The sequence below is a fragment of the Tachysurus vachellii genome, chromosome 9 (assembly GCF_030014155.1).
Source record: "Tachysurus vachellii isolate PV-2020 chromosome 9, HZAU_Pvac_v1, whole genome shotgun sequence".
Classification (NCBI taxonomy): Eukaryota; Metazoa; Chordata; class Actinopteri; order Siluriformes; family Bagridae; genus Tachysurus; species Tachysurus vachellii.
In genome coordinates this window covers 25276410-25294729 of record NC_083468.1, presented here as the reverse complement: position 1 = coordinate 25294729, position 18320 = coordinate 25276410, and the positions used below count along the sequence as shown (strand labels likewise).

General features: G+C 37.7%; 2 protein-coding genes across 2 annotated transcripts; both read right to left on the bottom strand.

The window, feature by feature from the left end:
• Nucleotides 1–9477: 9477 nt before the first annotated feature.
• On the bottom strand, nt 9478–12735 carry LOC132851715 (extracellular calcium-sensing receptor-like). Its single transcript, XM_060878700.1, has 6 exons — nt 12635–12735; nt 12059–12350; nt 11024–11839; nt 10719–10946; nt 10503–10626; nt 9478–10373 (listed from the first exon to the last, which is right to left on the bottom strand). The coding sequence occupies exons 1-6, from the start codon at nt 12721–12723 to the stop codon at nt 9478–9480; spliced, it is 2445 nt and encodes an 814-aa protein (XP_060734683.1). The 5' UTR covers nt 12724–12735.
• A 1947-nt stretch (nt 12736–14682) lies between these two features.
• On the bottom strand, nt 14683–17656 carry LOC132851146 (extracellular calcium-sensing receptor-like). Its single transcript, XM_060877783.1, has 6 exons — nt 17405–17656; nt 16425–17231; nt 16094–16321; nt 15867–15990; nt 15552–15764; nt 14683–14768 (listed from the first exon to the last, which is right to left on the bottom strand). Exons 1-6 carry the CDS (start codon nt 17654–17656, stop codon nt 14683–14685), a joined length of 1710 nt encoding a protein of 569 aa, XP_060733766.1.
• Nucleotides 17657–18320: the final 664 nt, after the last annotated feature.

Below are 18320 nucleotides of genomic sequence, written 5' to 3'. Positions count from 1 at the left end.
GCATGCAAGCCCTGTTGGTGTAAAGAATATCAAACAAATACACAATAGATTAAGCTTACCCATGGCTGAAAGATCAGCACATGTGCTTCTTGTTTTATAAAGTACCTTAATATGTCATGTCTGCCATAGGCTGGATCGTGTCAGAGGCGTGTCATTCATAGAAGCTTTTCTTAGACTAGGAAAGTAAACATATCTGACAGAGAGTATGGCTAGTTAATACATTTACGGCATTTGGCAGACGCTCTTATCCAGAGCAACTTACATTTATCTCATTTATACCGCTGAGCAATTGAAGGTTAAGGGCCTTGCTCAGGGGCCCAGGAGTGACAGCTTGGTGGCCCTGGAATTTGAACTCACAACCTCCCTATCAGTAGTCCAACACCTTAACCACTGAGCTACCACATCCCACATAATACCTCATGTGTTGTAGATTTTTCCGATTATACAAAATGTCCTGAAAGTTATGAAGCAGTCAGCTACAACAGAATATTAGCCCATCAGCAGCTGAAGGTAAATGTTACTTGTGGCCTCTATTATAAACACAAATGCACAAAATAATACCTGAATTTTGGTATAACACAACTTTTTGTCAATTCCTGTAATTCAGTGATCAACAGACACTATAAAAAAGTCTCCTTTGTCTTCCTTTTATTATTAAACCTATAGGTGTACTAACAAAGGCCCATGGTTACTAATATGCTTACCTAAATGTGCTTGACAGTGGTAAGATTATGGTGGCCATGTCATGATGCTTTACTCTTCAGCTGTCTCTCACAGATTTTGTAGATAAAACAAGATGTCACATTCAAGAACTGCCAGATACTGTACTGCAAGATACTGAGGAAGGAAACTTTGGGACATTGTGTTCTGCAGTTTACATAACACAACATATTGAGGTGAGGTACAAACAGACTAACCTTGAGTAGGAACTAATAATAATATAGGATACACCATGCTAGAAGAACATGTGAGCCTCACAAGCATGATGTGCATCAGAAATCAAGTTGATGCTACAGCTATCCAATGCCAGGAGTTCGATAGAACACAACTGGCCTTGCTTTTTTGTGGGAATGGTGCAATATGTTCTCTTGATGGTCAATAACAGAAATGCTAGTCATTTGTAGGCAAGCACAAGACCGCTGAAGCACTGTGTGTTACATTGTTCTGTGACACACCATTGGTAGCAGTTCAAAATGTATAGCTGGCTTGATTCATGTGTCTTGTAGGAAACATGTGATAGCTTTCACCCTTCCTGGATGGTAGCTGCCACATGTTAGGGGATCGGGATGGCTGATAGTTGGGTATACAATAAGGTTTTTTGACAGTACTGGTTGCAGTAAGCTGAAGAGTTGCTGATTGATTCCACAACCAAACAGGTTGCATACAGTGCTATTTTAGAACAGAAAGAACAACCTCTGGGTAAAACATCTGTGAAAGAAAACATTATTTAATAGGTGGAAACATCACTATGCTAGCTTGAGAAGGAGTAGACTTCTTATTTGTGAATGGTTATTTTAGCATGCTCTCTCTTTTTCTCATTCACTCACTCACTCACTCACACACTCACTCACTCAGTAGAGAAATAATGACACAGGGATTAGAGAGTACAGTGACACACATCACACACCACACAAACACATGGGTTGTTCTCTTCTGATGCAATACATACACTGAGTGAACAGAACCACTTTAATTTGTTCATTCCTGCCGGAGTCCTACTAAATACTCTTGCTAACTATTCCACCATTTGCCAGAGTTTTAGAAGTAGAAATTAACACACTGTGTGTTTTATGGTTTCCTCTCAGCATAACCTTAATGAGTTATACCATAATGAGTGTGTGTGTGTGTCAATAAAAGTGCACCTTTTCAGTCCTCATCCAGCTCAAACTCTTCCCTATTAGGAAAAACCATCAACAAGGACCACCAGTGTCAATGGTTTCAGGAGACTAAAGATTTATATTTGCAGTGCACCATCCCAGTCTGTTCCTAGAAGACATTCCCAACATGCCGTGTGACTTGAAATGAACTTTTTCACTTAATGACAGATTAGGAGCACAGTATTGGTAGTAAAGCTTTTTTTTATCTTGTTAACAATTTTTGTGGGTAAGGTGAAGACTAAATAACTTCTGTTCTATATTTTCATCCCTGGGATAAAAACGTGACACACATCAGCATTCAAGTACTGTATATAACTCTAAAGCATTGAGTTACCACATATGGCAGACACCCTTATCCTTATCTTTATCCAGAGTAACTTACTGTGTAATTGAGAGTTAGGGGCCTTGCTCAGGGGGCCTAGCAGCGCCAGCTTGGTGGACCTGCGATATATACGCTCAACCTTCTAATCAGTAGTCCAACACCTTAGCCAATAACAACATCCTATATACAGTACACATACCTGTGTATATGTGTCACATGAAACGCTCTCATTGGCCATGTTCACACTGCAGGTAAAAGTTTCCCAAATCCGATTTTTTTGTGTTCAAGTGACCAGGTCAGACTTCTTCAGGAGTAATGTGAACACTCAAATCTGGCCCAGATCTGATTTTTTCAAATCAGTTTCAGACCACTTCCATTTTTTCCAATGTGGCCGCAGTGTGAACAGCCAAGGCAGATTTGATGCGACTTTTACGTCAATCTACATCGACGTTCGTCACAATTATGCAAAAACGTGACACAAACGTGACTGGTAACGTGTGTGTTAAGAGTGTTATATAAAGTGGTTACGTGAACCAGCTCATAATGTTTGCATTGAATACATCACATTATAGCATTACATGATATGTTTGCTTGCACCAGATGATACAATATTTCCTCCACAACCTCGCCAACTTTTTAGCGCAACGGCCTGCTGCGTGTGACGTCATCGTTATTGTTCGTTTGCGCATGCGGGTCAGTTTGAAACAGCAAACAGTTCACACTGGTATCTGATATAGGCCACATTTTTAAATTTAATGTGAACAGCCAAACAAAAAAATCAGATCTGAGCAAAATATCCGAATTGAGCATTAAGACTTGCAGTGTGAACGCGGCTTTTGATAATTCACCTTAAATCAGGCTTTCATGGATTCAGATTGGCTGCAAACCTGAATTCAACAAAGTGTGATATGGACATTCACAGTTATATGATATATAAGTAATAAGCTACATTTATGAGGAAGCCTGTTACCTTATGTGCCATGGAGTCCTGTCTATGTACTGTATGAACTTTGCCTTGCCTTTAGGTTTTCCCATTTTGATGACCTGTGGATTGTGATCCAGATGTTTACATTTGTGAAAAGCATCAGTACATGCATGGTGTCCCAAATGTCTCCATACTTAGAGAAAATGAACACTTTCTTAGCAAAACATCCTCAAAATGAATTCCATTTCTTTGTAAACACACATTAAGTTTGTTTCATCCACTTATGATGAACTCGTGTTAACACAACTGATCCTATGCATGTAATTATGCTCTGAATGATATTTATGCTGTATCACCAATATCTATACTATACAGTATTTACACAGGTCAGCGCTGTTTCTGGTTATTGTCTTTTGTGTGATGTATTTTTTGTTTGCACTGTCTTTTGTCCTGCACTGTCTTTTTGTCTTTTGTCCTGCGCTGTTTACACCAGGTTGCACAGATGCACTTTATGTGGCTAGGACTACTTACTACGTCTTTAGCTCTGTCTTTGTTTAATGTAGCACCATGGTCCTGGAGAACCGTTGTCTTCACTGTGTACTGCAACAGCTATATAGGGTTGAAATGACAATAAAAGCTTCTTGACTTGACTTGATCTTCTTCTTTGTAAAAGTATTTATAGGCTTTAACAAATATATATCATAAGCTAAGTATGAATGATTTTGCAAAAGGTTTTGCTAAAAGTGTGAATTATCCAACTATTATGAACAGAAAAAATGTACAATGACATTTGATTGGAGAAAAAGTCATCTTACCGACTTTCTTATTTTTACCTTTATTTATGTTTAATATTTTGCTGTTCATTTTATCCATCTGTGCTTACACTGGTCTCAAATGTCCTAGAATCCATATTGTGTATATGTTAATACCAATAATTGTGTTGGTTGCTTAATCATCACACTGTAGCTGTTAAAGTCAATTGTAAGATTTTTATTTTATTGCCACCCAATTTTGACTGAATTTTAATTCCACTTCAAACTGTGATCACACAATAATTAGATATGAAAGCAATCTATCAAATATTACTTATTAAACACACACTGTTATGCTCCAAAACTGATGAACGGTGGCCATAATTTCACAGACGACTGAGCAGAATAGTCTCTGTAGCGGAGTCCCAGACCACTTCACAACATTGGAAACCTGGAAGTGTAGCCCTGAAGGCCGTTAACACCATTATACTTTTCCTCAAAACACACGAGATGCTCAGGACAAAGGAGATCCCATACACTGAGGGGTGGACTTTGCAGGTACATCCAGACTGCTGTATAGTCACATGTATTGAAATGAAAGAGCACCATGAGACCGTGAAAAGCAGCATTAACCTCAGTTTGGAGTGACTGCCTCTGTGGTTGCTGGGGCATCTACGCTGATAAGTGCTATTAGTGTTACAGGGCAGGGACATGGACACAGATGTAATTAGCAATCCTATCATTCTTACATGGCCTATACCTTTAATTGTAGCACTCCTATAGTACTTCAGCAGGTGATAAATGTCTTCTGTGGCAAGAAATAGGAAAATATATTAGAATCATATCCGATAACCAAAAAAAAACGTTTATATATGACAATTGTACCTGTATGAAAGGACAGAAAAAAATCACCTTTTTTGCATCTTGTGTTTTGAAAAGCATGCAAATATTTTAAACAACTTTCAGTCCTTTGGCTTTTATCCATTTTTTTTGGTAAGCAGTTCATTTTACACAGAAATGTCTGTGGATACAAATCGAAACATGGATTATTATTCCGAACGAGACACTGTGACTTCAAACTGATCAGTGCACTGTGATTTTTGATCAAGTTCATTTTCATCTATAGTTTTTCTTACAATATTCCGTGTTAATGAAGATAAAATACGACCCTGGAAAATCACCGGGAAATGATTGACGGTCTGAAACGTATTGTTAAATTTACCTTGTATTTGAGAAAGTCAGGACAGAGAGTGCAAGTGTAAGCACAGTTCTTTGTAGTCTTCTTCACCACAGGGTTCATGTTTCCATGCACAATAGACATGCAAGTCAAAGTACAGCCATAGAGCAGAGCAGCGCATACACATACAGAGGTAGGCAGACTTTTGTAGAACAATAACTTCCACAGAACATCTTTTCTCTGGGAGTTTTCTGCTCTACCTGTCAGCTTCAGAATCAGTAAAAACTCAGTCATCAGACATGAAATCCCAGATGTTGTGAATCCAAATACTCCGATGAGCAAACAGTGTTCAGTCATGCAGTATAGTTTGAATGTAATTTTTATGCACCGTTTTCCAGTCAGAACAATGCCAGGGCTTGATAACAATGTGTAGTCTATCAGCCATGCTGTGAGCTGTACAGTTTTGTTTCCTATAGCTCTTATGAAAATAGGACATACACAAAAATAGCTTAGACAGACACAGCCAAAAAGATGGAAACCCTGCGGAGAGGAATAATATTGTCATTCGGTGACTGAAACAGAAAATGGAAATTTTCGATACGATATAAATGTTTTTTTAATATGAATCGATAAGATTTGGATATAACAACAGAAAATTATCACTACAGCAGACTAGAATAATCGATCTTTATAAAATATCATTTTTTTTAGCTTTTTAAATAGAATTATAGAATCTTTTTTTTCACATATCATGATAATTCTGCATTTATTTAATAATTTAAATATATCAATCACTTCACTCATTGCATTAAAGAGTTTATTGCTCCATACCATCTGTAAACACATGCTGGCTTTTACTTGGTCTGATGTGAGGTGGCCACTCAGAGCCTGACACTTATGGGAGGCAAATATACAAATACAGAGCCACTGGTACTCTGAAAAGACACGGCAGAGAAATAGTATATTCATTGCCTGCGCATCCACACAGAACACCCTGCTATGTTCTGTTATTGAACACCTGCAAGGAGATAAGTCATGAAATGAATTAATAAATATATCAAATCAATCAATTGCATATACTATGTATTGTGTTTATTAAGGCAATTTTATTATTCCTACCTACATTTAAATGTAAGAAAATACCAATACAAAGTAAAGCAGAAAGGCAAAATTTAAAAAAAAAATAAATAAATAAATGAAAAATTTTACTCACCACCAGTTTCTATCGCTATATTCATTTTTACAAAAGTTCAGACCCTTGTCAACCAGAAGGGTTTTGTCCACTAAAACCCCATCATGTGGATTTTCATGGCAAGATGTTGGTGCTCTTATGAGAAGAGCAAACAGAACCAGAGCAACCCCTCTCATTTCAGCCTCAGATCATATGATGAGGTTCCAGAGAAGAAGTGCATCCTGGTTTTATTTCCTCTCCTCTGTGACCCAGGTGTAAAGGCCAGTTGACTTGTAACTTGATGGCCCAAATTCTCAGGGGTAATATTTACACCCACTAAAGAACTCAGCACTATTATTTTTGTTATTGTTTCCTTTTTGTTTTTGTCTGGCCTAAAAGCTTGAATTCTAACAGTCCAATCCACTCTGTTTTGGAACAGATGGAGAAAATGCAAATGATATCGGATGTATTTTTTTAAATCCAAAAGCACTCAATTAACCAGAAAGAGGTGGAAATTTGTAATCCTTCAGTAATGCATTTGTTAATGCATCTTTTAAAAATACACATTTATCTTTATTGTTTTTTTTTCAATCGCCTACTTGATGTTTGGTATTTTATCGCTTGACTTCAAGCTTAAGTAAATTCAATTCAATTTAGATGTACTTATAACCACTGAAAATGTCAAACGTGTGAGGACTACATGCGGCTACAATATAGTAACCTTATTTAAACGTTCTACAATAGCAGAGGGATTAAAAAGGTGGCTGGTGACTATACAAAAAAAAAGACCCTTTTTTCAGCAATAACATCAAGTGAGGGGGGCATGGTGGCTTAGTGGTTAGCACGTTCGCCTCACACCTCCAGGGTTGGGGGTTCGATTCCCACCTCCGCCTTGTGTGTGTGGAGTTTGCATGTTCTCCCCGTGCCTTGGGGGTTTCCTCCGGGTACTCCGGTTTCCTCCCCCGGTCCAAAGACATGCATGGTAGGTTGATTGCCATCTCTGGAAAATTGCCCGTAGTGTGTGATTGTGTGAGTGAATGAGAGTGTGTGAGTGTGTGCCCTGCGATGGGTTGGCACTCCGTCCAGGGTGTATCCTGCCTTGATGCCCGATGACGCCTGAGATAGGCACAGGCTCAACGTGACCCGGGAATAGTTTGGATAAGCGGTAGAAAATGAATGGACATCAAGTGAGTCATGCAACAGAGCAGAGAAAACATTCCAAAATGTAAGAAATCTAAAAAGTGTCAAAGACTCCATATTAGCAGGAAGGAAGTATATTGTCAGTCACTAACCCCTTTACTTTAATAGAGAACTGAAACGCTATAGGTCCAAATTACACCCAGTTTGAGGGAGTCATTGGAAAAAATATTACAATTAAAGGTGTGTCAAAAGAATACATCCTTCAATACTGATAACACTCTCCACTATTTAAATATACGGCTAATTATTTAAATACATAGGCCTGCAGTAATATTCTGACTATTTCTGGAGCCACAGAGTTGGGTCTGAGGCTACATATTTTTGAGTTATTGTGGTTTGGGTGTAAACAATTCAAGAAAAGAGGAGAAACTTTTATTTTATATCATATACAAAGCTGCCAGTCAGATAAAAATGTGTCTGATTGTATAGTAGGGGATAAAAACAACGGGTTTCTGTAGTATAAATGCTTAACTTTTTTTCTCCACTTGAGAAGTGCAGAAACAGCATATACACTTGCAGGCCTTCAATAGATATGGCTACAAATCATGCTGTTAAATAAATGTAACATTATTAATTAAAGATATCTCTAACAGTTTTTATAGAGATTTCACATATTTCAACATAGATGTATGCTCTCTGTATTTTACTTTGCATCGTGTTGCATCCCTGTCGGGCCATGCTCGGCATTGTAGAATAAAAATACAAGATAATTAACAAATATTACATCTACTAATGAAGAGTCTATGCACATAATATGATTTCGGCACTGACTCTCCTCATTACTTTCATCATTACCAAGCAGATGCATTCAGGACTGTATAACCCTACAGAGGACAAATCTAATTGAAAACTGCTCTGATTTTGTGAAGATCAAGTACGTTTGGAACACCTAAATGTCTACAGACCACTGGGCCTCTAGAACATATTAGAATACTGTAGAGATGCACTAGTATACTGAATAAGAGCAACAGGAAGCCCAATTATTACACAGGAAGCCCAAACGTATATATATATTTATATATATATAGTTAAATATATTTTAATGTCAGAATTATACCTAAAATTTGAGTCATTAACATAACATCTCCATTTTAGTAGAGACATTACTTCTTTTGTTAAACATCTGTTGATCTGTTTTGGAAATAGTCAAATGGAATAATCAGGTGAGCCGTTAAATGGTTCAATTGTTAAATCTTGTTTTGTTTATGTCGTATTCCCACATTCAGTTTGGGTGAACGGAAAGGGAAATCTAAACTCATGACTCATGACATATTTAATTAGGTCTCAATAGAAAAATCATATTTACAGTTTCAAAGCCTCATATCCATAACAATTTTGTTTACAAGAGGCAATGTAAGTGGAAACAGATTTTATTTTCTTCTTCTCTATTTTTATTTCGCTAATTAGTCCTGGTGGGGTTGGTCTGCAGGCATAACAGTAGGCAGGCATTGTTTCTGAACAGCCTTCTTTGTACCCGAGGGACAGATCTCACAACACACCTGCGACATGAGCACCTGCCACACATACGAGTGGAAACTCAAGTGTGCACATTAAACCTTGATGTGACATGTTTTCACATGTTTGTGGTGTTTGTGAAATGACAAGTCATCTGTGTGTTAAATATTCACATGGGAATTGAGGTCAGATCAGAGGTAAAAATTCCTTTTGCGTGTCTGCTGCCCAAATAATATGGACTTTTTCATAGGAAAGTAGTGTCTTTTGGTCAGTGTCCATTATATTTGTCCATATAATTTATTTTTAGTTTCTTATGTAGGAATATTAAGGTAATCTCATGCAAAGCAATCATCAGCGCTAACAAAAAAACAGCACACCTTTGTCTTCATTCCTTTAAGTGTATTTTGAAATCTCAGATGTTGGAAGGTGTTTCTTTTTTCATAAATCATAGAATATTAATACAAAATGGTCATTAAAAGTGAACAGTACTGCAAATGTTTATTTACTAGAGTTAGCGACGGAGTTAGTGACAGAACAACTTTTTTGTTTCAGATAAACTAAAATATGCTTTGAATAATTTAGGCACTAAATTAACAGATTATTTTCCCATCATTTGCTTCTTTGTATTCTTCTCTGGTTTCAGTAAAATTATATAACACTTTGGAACAAATATGCAGAATAATAAACCAAAGCTTGATGCTAAAATAGCAAATATCTCTACAGCTACAGTGAATTTTCCAGGAGAGCTGACATAAGCAGGAATAAATGTGATCCAAACTGCACAGAATATCAACATGCTGAATGTGATGAATTTGGCTTCATTGAAATTGTCAGGCAACTTCCGGGCCAGAAAAGCCAAGATAAAACACAAAAGTGCCAGAAGGCCTATATAACCCAGCACAGCCCAGAAACCTATAACTGAGCCTACATGACATTCTAATATAATCTTTTCCTTGTAGTATTTCATATTTTTGTATGGAAAAGGAGGAGATATTGTTAACCAAAGTACACAAATAATGACCTGTACAAGAGTGAAGGCGAGTACACTGAGTCTCTGCTGTAGAGGCCCAAACCATTTCATGACATTACTGCCTGGAAGTGTAGCCCTGAAGGCCATTAACACCACTACAGTTTTCCCCAGAACACAGGAGATGCAGAGGACAAATGTGATCCCAAACGCTGTGTGGCGCAGCATACAGGACCACTGAGAGGGCTGACCAATGAATGTAAGTGAACAGAGAAAACACAGAGTCAGAGAAAAGAGCAGCAGGAAGCTCAGCTCAGAGTTGTTTGCTCTAACAATTGGTGTGTCCTTGTGTTTAAAGAAAATTACAGCAATGGCGATGGTGAAAGTTACTCCTAACAAAGAAAACAAGACAAGAATGATTCCCATTAATTCCTCAAATGACAGGAATTCCACCGTCTTTAAGACACATTTATCTTTCTTGTCATTAGACCACAGTTCAGGAGGGCACTTGATACAAGTAACAGAATCTAAAGAAAGAAAAAAATAAATATAAACTTAGATATTTTGTTCATTCTTGTATGGCATTTCTATGCATGTTTTTGAACTTCAATCTTTCATTTTGTACATTAAATGAAACATTTTGTTTTTCATTATACCTGTTGTATTGCTTATTTCTCCCTCTGCACATGGTATACAGTCATAACAGCAGATTGGTCTGCCTTTCTGAACAGCCTTCCTGGTGCCGGGAAAACAACTTTCACTGCACACAGAGAGCGGCACCTGAAAACCACGGTTTCATGTATTTATTTATTGACCTTATACTGTTTTATTTCTTGTACATAATACATTGGTATTCATTTATTGTATTTCACCTGTGGTTTATTGTGGGCCCAGGCTATGCTGATGTTGTTAAATGACAGCTGAAGGTATGTTTGTAAAGACGCATCATAAAAGCCGACTTTAACAAACACAGTTTTTCCATCCTTATCTCGCTGCCAGTTCAGCAAATCATACCTCGCTGCTGGATCTCCATTCTCATCAAAGAAAACATCCTCTCCTGTTGTAGTGGTGAAATGAAGTTTCTTCAACTCACTGATAACCTAAATGAAGCATCACAACCTATTCAATTAATTCATAAAATGATCCTTGTTAAACACGGTTATATCTTTACACTTACATGCCATGGGTGATGGTTTTCAGCTATGCTTGTGCACACGATAGCACTTTCTTGTCCGTTGTCCCCCTTTGAACATCCATAACTGTTATGCAGGGCATAAGCCACAGCATACACAGCCTTGTAAACATTATTTGCAATTTGTAACTCTGAAACATCTGTATATTGGTTTTGTACTTCACTGAGTTTTTCATTCCCATTGCACATTTCTTTAATATCAACAGTTCCTCTTGTGGGCAGTTTACATTCAAATATTGTTTCCCACAACTGTTTATAAAGCTCTACATCAGAAGCTGGATTAAGCTTGGTCAGGAATTCCCCTAGACCATTGATTTTAGCTTTCGGTATAGCAAAACCCATCGATCCCTTAAGAATAGGCTGCCATTCAGGAGTAGCAATGTTCAAGTCAGAAATCCAGGACTCACTTCCAATCCACTGAAACCCAGTGATGTTCTGCAAGGCTATTTCCTTTAAAAGAACCTCCATATCAGAGTATGAGATAAAAGCTACAATAACGTTAGAGGTTGCAGTCTTAATGGTCTCAACTATTTTCTGAATCTTTTCTCTGGGGTCTGTCCTAAAAAATGCTTCAGAAAATTCAATACAAACTCCTTCTTCTTTGGCCGCACTGATAAAGGTGTTCATACCATTGTTTCCATAGTCATTATCACTGCATATGGCCCCTACCCATGTCCAGCCAAAATGCCGTACCAGCTTAGCCAAAGCTCTGCTCTGGTAATAATCACTGGGAACAGTTCTGAAGAAAGATGGGTGTTTCTTTTTATTGCTTAGGCATGCACATGTTGCAAAGTGACTAATCTGTAATAAATACATTTTGTTAGTAACGAACAACAAGGAAACTGTAGATTATAACATTTTATGCAATTTTAACTCATATATAATTCATTTTAATACTGCATTATGTAGTAATGAGATAATGTAAAGATGTTTTTAATTATTTTTAGATAGATAGATAGATAGATAGATAGATAGATAGATAGATAGATAGATAGATAGACAGATAGATAGATGATTTACCACAGGTATGTGCAAAGGTCCCATGGTAGCAGAGATGGCAATTGATGGGGTGGATGATGTTTCTGCTATGATTGCTTGAACTGTTTCAGGATTGGAGCAAGACTTTAAAGTTGTATTTTCTCCATGGCCATTAACTAAGGATAAGGAGGCTCTTATAGCCATTTCTACTGATCCACAGGAATCATAGATTTTATAACCCAGTTTGACACCAGGAAGAATATCTGTTCTGTTGTTTATTTCCTCAATGGCAAATACCATTGTTTGTGCATTTTGAAATTCACGGAGGCTCAAACTACAGTAATACATAAATACATACATTCATAAATAAATAAATAAATAAATAAACAAACAAACAAATAAATAAATTAATAAATTAATTAATTTAATTTGAATGAAAGACAAGGAATTGACATCATTTATATGTATTATGTGTTCTAAATGTTATCACAATAGTAATAAATACGTACCTACATGTACCAAAGTATATAATTCAACTTATGAAACTTTCCACCCACAAACATTTTAGCTTTTTCTTTTAATAATTTTTGGATTTTTTCCCCCCTTTTGTTTGCTCACCTCTTGCAATTGGATTGCTGTGGCCCTGATGTGAAGGCATGAACTGTCTGTTCCCAGCTGTTGTGAAAGGAAAATATTCCACCAATCATTACATCCCCATCTTTGCTAATCTGAGGAGGATTGAGCAGCCCTCGTAAACTGCATGGAGGATCAGCACTTCTTACCACAGTGAACAGAAGCCATGTGAGGAGGAACCTCATTGTTACCCTTCAAAAAACACTTTGGGCTCTGAGCTTTTATAGAACGGTTTTAGCCCACAAGTTGAATAGAATTAGGGGGAGGGCTTAAACGGCACTGTTGCATTACCACATTAAATTGACCTGTAAAGAAACTAGAAGTTATTGTATTGCATTATTGCACATATTTATTTAATTTGATGTCCAAAATTAATAGTCTCGTAAAACCTGTATATATTTAACCCTAATCAACAGTAACCACCAATATACATAAAATTTGACAGTGAAATGTGTTGTCTCAGTTGTGTATTCAATATACTGGCCTTTTATTTATTAATTTTGCATAGAAACAAAGATAGATGGATGCAATGGCAGTGATCTTTCTTTACTGACAGTCAAGCAGATAAATCCAAACATAGAGACAAGTCATGTGATCAACAAAAAGGATAAACTAGGCACAAAAATCAGAAACAAGTCAAGGTCAAACGAGATCGGATCAGATCAGTTAAACAATCAGGTTTATAAACATCAGGTGCATGTACTGTAACACACTGACAGCTAAAAAAACGTCCTGGTGAGTGAGAGTCTCTTTTAAAACTTCAGGTATCAGACATGAAATGATGGGGCTGATGTGGCGGAAGTGTTGAGGTAAGGTCTGCATGTAATTAACCTCTTTATTCTGTTTTGCAATTCCAGAAAGGGCTAATGTACCTAAAACTTAATTTTAGACGTTTGAAGGTGTTGAAGGTCTGACAGTGGGGGTTTTCAGCTCTTTGCTGGTTAGGGTTTTGCTTTGTTAGTTTGGGCAACCTGCTAGAAACATTTATGGGTGGATTCCCAGAATTTTTGCTTTGTCAAAACCAGTTGATCAAGGCCAACGAGTCAGGACTAGCTTTCCAGGGGAACTGCAGGGGCTAGTAACCAAGCATACCCAATTGCAGGGGCTAGTACCCAAGCATACCCAATTGCAGGGGCTAGTACTCAAGCATACATTGGGATGTGGTTCAGTGGCAATGTGATGGAGTGAAGTCAGGCATATGCTCATACCAGTAACTGGGCTTAGTCTACCAAGTTGTCACAAGAACAGGCCCTAACACAAGTATCTGATTGCCCTAACTGTGACACCCTAAGGTTACACTTATATTTACCACTGATTTATCCATGAAGCTGGCCCACTCACGTGTGGTGAACTGAGGAACACTCACAATGTTGTTTGGGATTCTAAAATACTGTGAACTCTTTGCTGAGTGAGGTTAAGGGATAAGCTGTGATCCCTGAGCTGTGATAAGTGATTCTTGACTGTCTTGGTCATGGGACGGTTGGTGATAGCAACTGGCCAATGAAACTCTGTCTGGACTGATGATGTGGCCTAAAAAGAGGCTTCTCCCCCTTCGCATATACAGTAACTGGTGCAAGAGAGCCTATATGGCAGCTGGTAGTACTCCTAGTGGCCAGAGGTTGTGCAAAATGCCATTTTTCACTCGTCCTCCTCCCTCACTAGATACTCAGTAGATTGAATGAACTGTGTAGATCCAGCTGGGTGAAAATATGGTCTGAAGTAAATTGCTTAGGGCTGCTGGGACCAGAAGCAGCAGATTCTGGTACATCTATGGCCTTGGCCTTACTGAAGACCTCTTTAAGGTCAAGGTAGTCTGAGTGTGTAGTGAGGGGATCAATTGTCTTTTGGGCTTTCTACTGATATAGATGCCAAGGTGAACTGGGGTACCTGGATGCAGTGGAAGTGCATGTACGTAAGGTGACATGGCTTGGCTGCATCCGAGTTTCCAGACATGTGTGTTTGTGATTGTGAACAGGTGTGCTTAGATGTCTGATGATGTAAACATGTCACTGTAGCCATGTTTGTAGGCCGTGTTATGTTCTGGGAAATGGAGTTCTCTGACTGTCTGACTGTACAATATGCTGTGATTGAGTGCAATATTTTTTTTTTTTTTTTTTTTATTATGTCTATATACGTTTTTTATTTTTCTAAAAAAAAAATCAGCCTTGGAGAACAGTTCAGGTGTGTTTATTAACCTGCGAAGAACATATAAGTCACTTTATCTTTCCCATTACTTGCTTTTTAGTGTTCATTTCAGGCTTCAGTAAAATTACATAGCATTTTGGTAGAAAAATACAAAATAGTAAACTATAACTTGATGCTAAAATAGCAAATATCTCCACAGCTACAGTTAATTTTCCAGGAGAGCTGACATAAGCCGGGATAAAGGTGATCCAAACTGCACAGAATATAAGCATGCTGAATGTGATAAATTTTGCTTCATTAAAATGATCAGGCAGTTTTCGAGCCACAAAAGCCAAAACAAAGCATAAGCTGGCAAGAAATCCTATGTAACCCAGCACAGCCCAGAAACCAACAGCTGAACCCAAATTGCACTCTAACAAGATTTTTTCTTGATAATAATTCATATTCGTATACGGGAAGGGAGGTGATATTGTTAACCAAAGTGCACAAATAAGAACCTGTATGAAAGTGAAGGCGAGTACACTGAGTCTCTGCTGTAGAGGCCCAAACCATTTCATGACATTGCTGCTTGGAAGTGTAGCCCTGAAGGCCATTAACACCACTATGGTTTTCCCCAGAACACAGGAGATACAGAGGACAAAGGTGATCCCGAACGCTGTGTGGCGCAGCATACAGGACCAATCAGTAGGTTGACCAATGAAAGTAAGTGAAGAAAGGAAACACAGAGTCAGCGAGAAGAGCAGCAGGAAGCTTAGCCCAGAGTTGTTGGCCCTGACGATAGGAGTATTTCTATTGTAGTAGAAAATTAATATAGTTAGAATAGTAAACAACACACCAACCAAACAAAAAAATGCAAGCAATATTCCCATTATATCCTTGTAAGATAGGAACTCGATTTCTTTTGGAATACAGGCATCACCTCTCGTGTTTGACCAATATTGTACTGGGCATTTCAAGCAGTTAAGTGAATCTAAATTGAAAACATAAAAACAGTTGGAGACGTTTAGTTTTAAGATATCAATTATCAGATAGACAAATTTTCAATTACTGTATTTTTCTCGCACATTAGTACCTGTTGTGTTGCTAACTTCTCCTGGTGCACATTGTATACAATCATAGCAACAGGCAGGCCTTCCTTTCTGAACAGCTCTTCTGGTACCTGGGAGACAGCTCTCACTGCAGACAGACACTGGTACCTTCATTTCACAGGTAAAAACAAATAAGCTTCATCAAGACAGCTAATTGCAGGAGAATCACCAATCTAACAAGGCTAGATAACAAGGTTGTGATAGGAAATACCGTTCTGCTTCCTCCTTTCCAGACAATTTGAACACCGTTCAAAGTGAGCTGCCTGTCTTTAGGCAAAGATGCATCGTAGTAGCCTACTGTTACTACTTTTGTGGTGCCTTCAGAGAACTTTTGCAGATTAATTAACTCATATTTTGCTGGAGAATCTCCATTATTGCTGAAAAATACATTTTCTTTCTGAGGTGTAGTGAAATTTACATTCTGCAAGAAGTGTAGAACCTTGAAGACACAAACATTTAACAAGTCACATTTATAAATAACCATTACAGCTTTTTCTGTTTATTATGTTTGACATACTGTATGTTCTTATAATCTGACTCACCTCCCAAGGCTGTATTTGGGAATGATCTTTACATTCTGAATTAGAAAAAAACAAATTGCTCCGATTACATGAAAGTAAATTGTGTAGTGCATGCCCCAGTGCATACACAGCCTTATAGACGTTGTTAGTGAATCTCAGATCTGACACATCAGTAAAAGCGTTTTTTACATGTTTTAAATTCTCAGAGCCATCGCAGCTCCTCAAGCCTTCAATGGGTCTAAGTGAGCAGTTAAAGACACTTTCCCAAAAGTCTTTAAGAAACAAGCTGTGAGGGAATTGTGAGGGATTGACATTCTCTAAAAAAAGGCCCAAATTAGGGATCGTTACTCTGGGCACAGAGAAACCGATAGACCCAATTAAAGACATATGTCCCAAGCTTTCTTTGAGTGAGTTGTCTGAGATCCAGGCATCGCTTCCAATCCACTGCAGTCCTGTAATATTCTGTTTGTGTAACTCCTCCACCAAAATCTTAACCTCTCTGTGAGACATAAATGCCATTATTACATTCGATGTGGATTGTTTGATGATGTCAACGATTTGGAGTATTTTGTGGTGTGGACTTGTGATTTCAAAAGCTGCAGAATATTCGATACACACACCCTCTTCATGGGCTGCCATTATAAACATGGCAATGCCATTCAAGCCATAGTCATTTTCATTGCTTATGGCTCCTACCCAGGTCCAGCCAAAGTGTTTGACCAACTGAGCCAGTGCTCTGCTCTGGTAATAATCACTGGGAATTGTTCTGAAGAAGGAGGGGAAATGTTTTCTGCTGCTTAGGCAAGCACAGGTTGCAAAATGACTGATCTGTTGTAACAGAAAACTGCATGATACATCTCTTCAAAAGGAAAAAAAACTATAGTTATCCTTAAGAACTTACTGACATTAACAATTTCCCATAAATAAATATTCTTCTTATTATAATTATTATAATTATTATAGTAGTACATGTAGTAGTAGTAGTAGTAGTAGTATCTTACCACTGGTATATGGAACTGACCAACTGTCCTTGCAATGGCTATTGTTGGTGTTGACCCAGAATGTCCAATAATGGCATGAGCTGTTTGGGATTTGCACTTTTCATTTATTGTTGAGCTCAAATTACCACTTACCAAAGCCAAAGATGATCTAAGTATATCCATAGATCCACAGTTATTGTATATTCTGTATCCCAGAGATAATCCAGGCAAAATGTCTGGATTTTTGTTTATTTCTTCCACAGCAAATATCATTGTCTGTGCAAACTGAAACTCTCTGAAATTAAAACTTTAGACATTGTGTTAGTTAGTTTTAGATCATTATTTTAGTCAAAAGATAAACATGCAAGTAATAAATACATATTTTTCTCATCTTCCTTGTATTAATAAAAGGTGAGACGGAAGTTGTAGTATGACGTATACATACTCCATGCATGGGCGTACTTCTGGCATTCTTCTAAAAGTGTCTATGTAGCCATCTTGTCCAGTGCGAAATGAGAAAATACCTCCGATGATGAGATCTCCATCTCTATAAAGTTCAGGCTGCTCCATGTGACTGTTTACCCTGCAGACAGGCTCTTGTGCCTGAGAAAGAAAAACCATTAAGGGCAGTTGAAAGAGAAGCATGACCGGGTGATCAGGCGATGTTTTCTTCACACTACAGACCCCAGATTTTATGCACACGAGAAACTCAGAAAGTACTTTAAATATTCTGGTAGCCCACGTGTTATTAACCCCGAGAGACTTTCCATAAATAAGGTAGATTTTACTAATACCAAATCAGTTATGTTATCTTTTTCTACTTCATGTACTCTCATGTTAAATCACTGCAATCAATGCAATTTTTAATGCGTTTTTATTTCTTCTTCTTCTTCTTTTTTTTTTTTTTTACAAATCTTTTTATATATGACACATTTTA

What these genes read in the sequence shown, in the direction of transcription:
- LOC132851715 (XM_060878700.1), bottom strand. Translation starts at nt 12,723, where the DNA reads ATGATTGGTGGAATATTTTCCTTTCACAACAGCTGGGAACAGACAGTT. An exon ending in GGGCCCACAATAAACCACAG is followed by an intron (nt 10,627 to 10,718) that starts GTGAAATACAAT and finishes CGTGGTTTTCAG; the next exon opens with GTGCCGCTCTCTGTGTGCAG. An exon ending in AGAAATAAGCAATACAACAG is followed by an intron (nt 10,374 to 10,502) that starts GTATAATGAAAA and finishes TTCTTTCTTTAG; the next exon opens with ATTCTGTTACTTGTATCAAG.
- LOC132851146 (XM_060877783.1), bottom strand. Translation starts at nt 17,656, where the DNA reads ATGATATTTGCTGTGGAAGAAATAAACAAAAATCCAGACATTTTGCCT. An exon ending in GTCAGTTCCATATACCAGTG is followed by an intron (nt 17,232 to 17,404) that starts GTAAGATACTAC and finishes CTGTTACAACAG; the next exon opens with ATCAGTCATTTTGCAACCTG. An exon ending in CGTCAGGGCCAACAACTCTG is followed by an intron (nt 14,769 to 15,551) that starts GGCTAAGCTTCC and finishes TATAGACATAAT; the next exon opens with AAAAAAAAAAAAAAAAAAAA.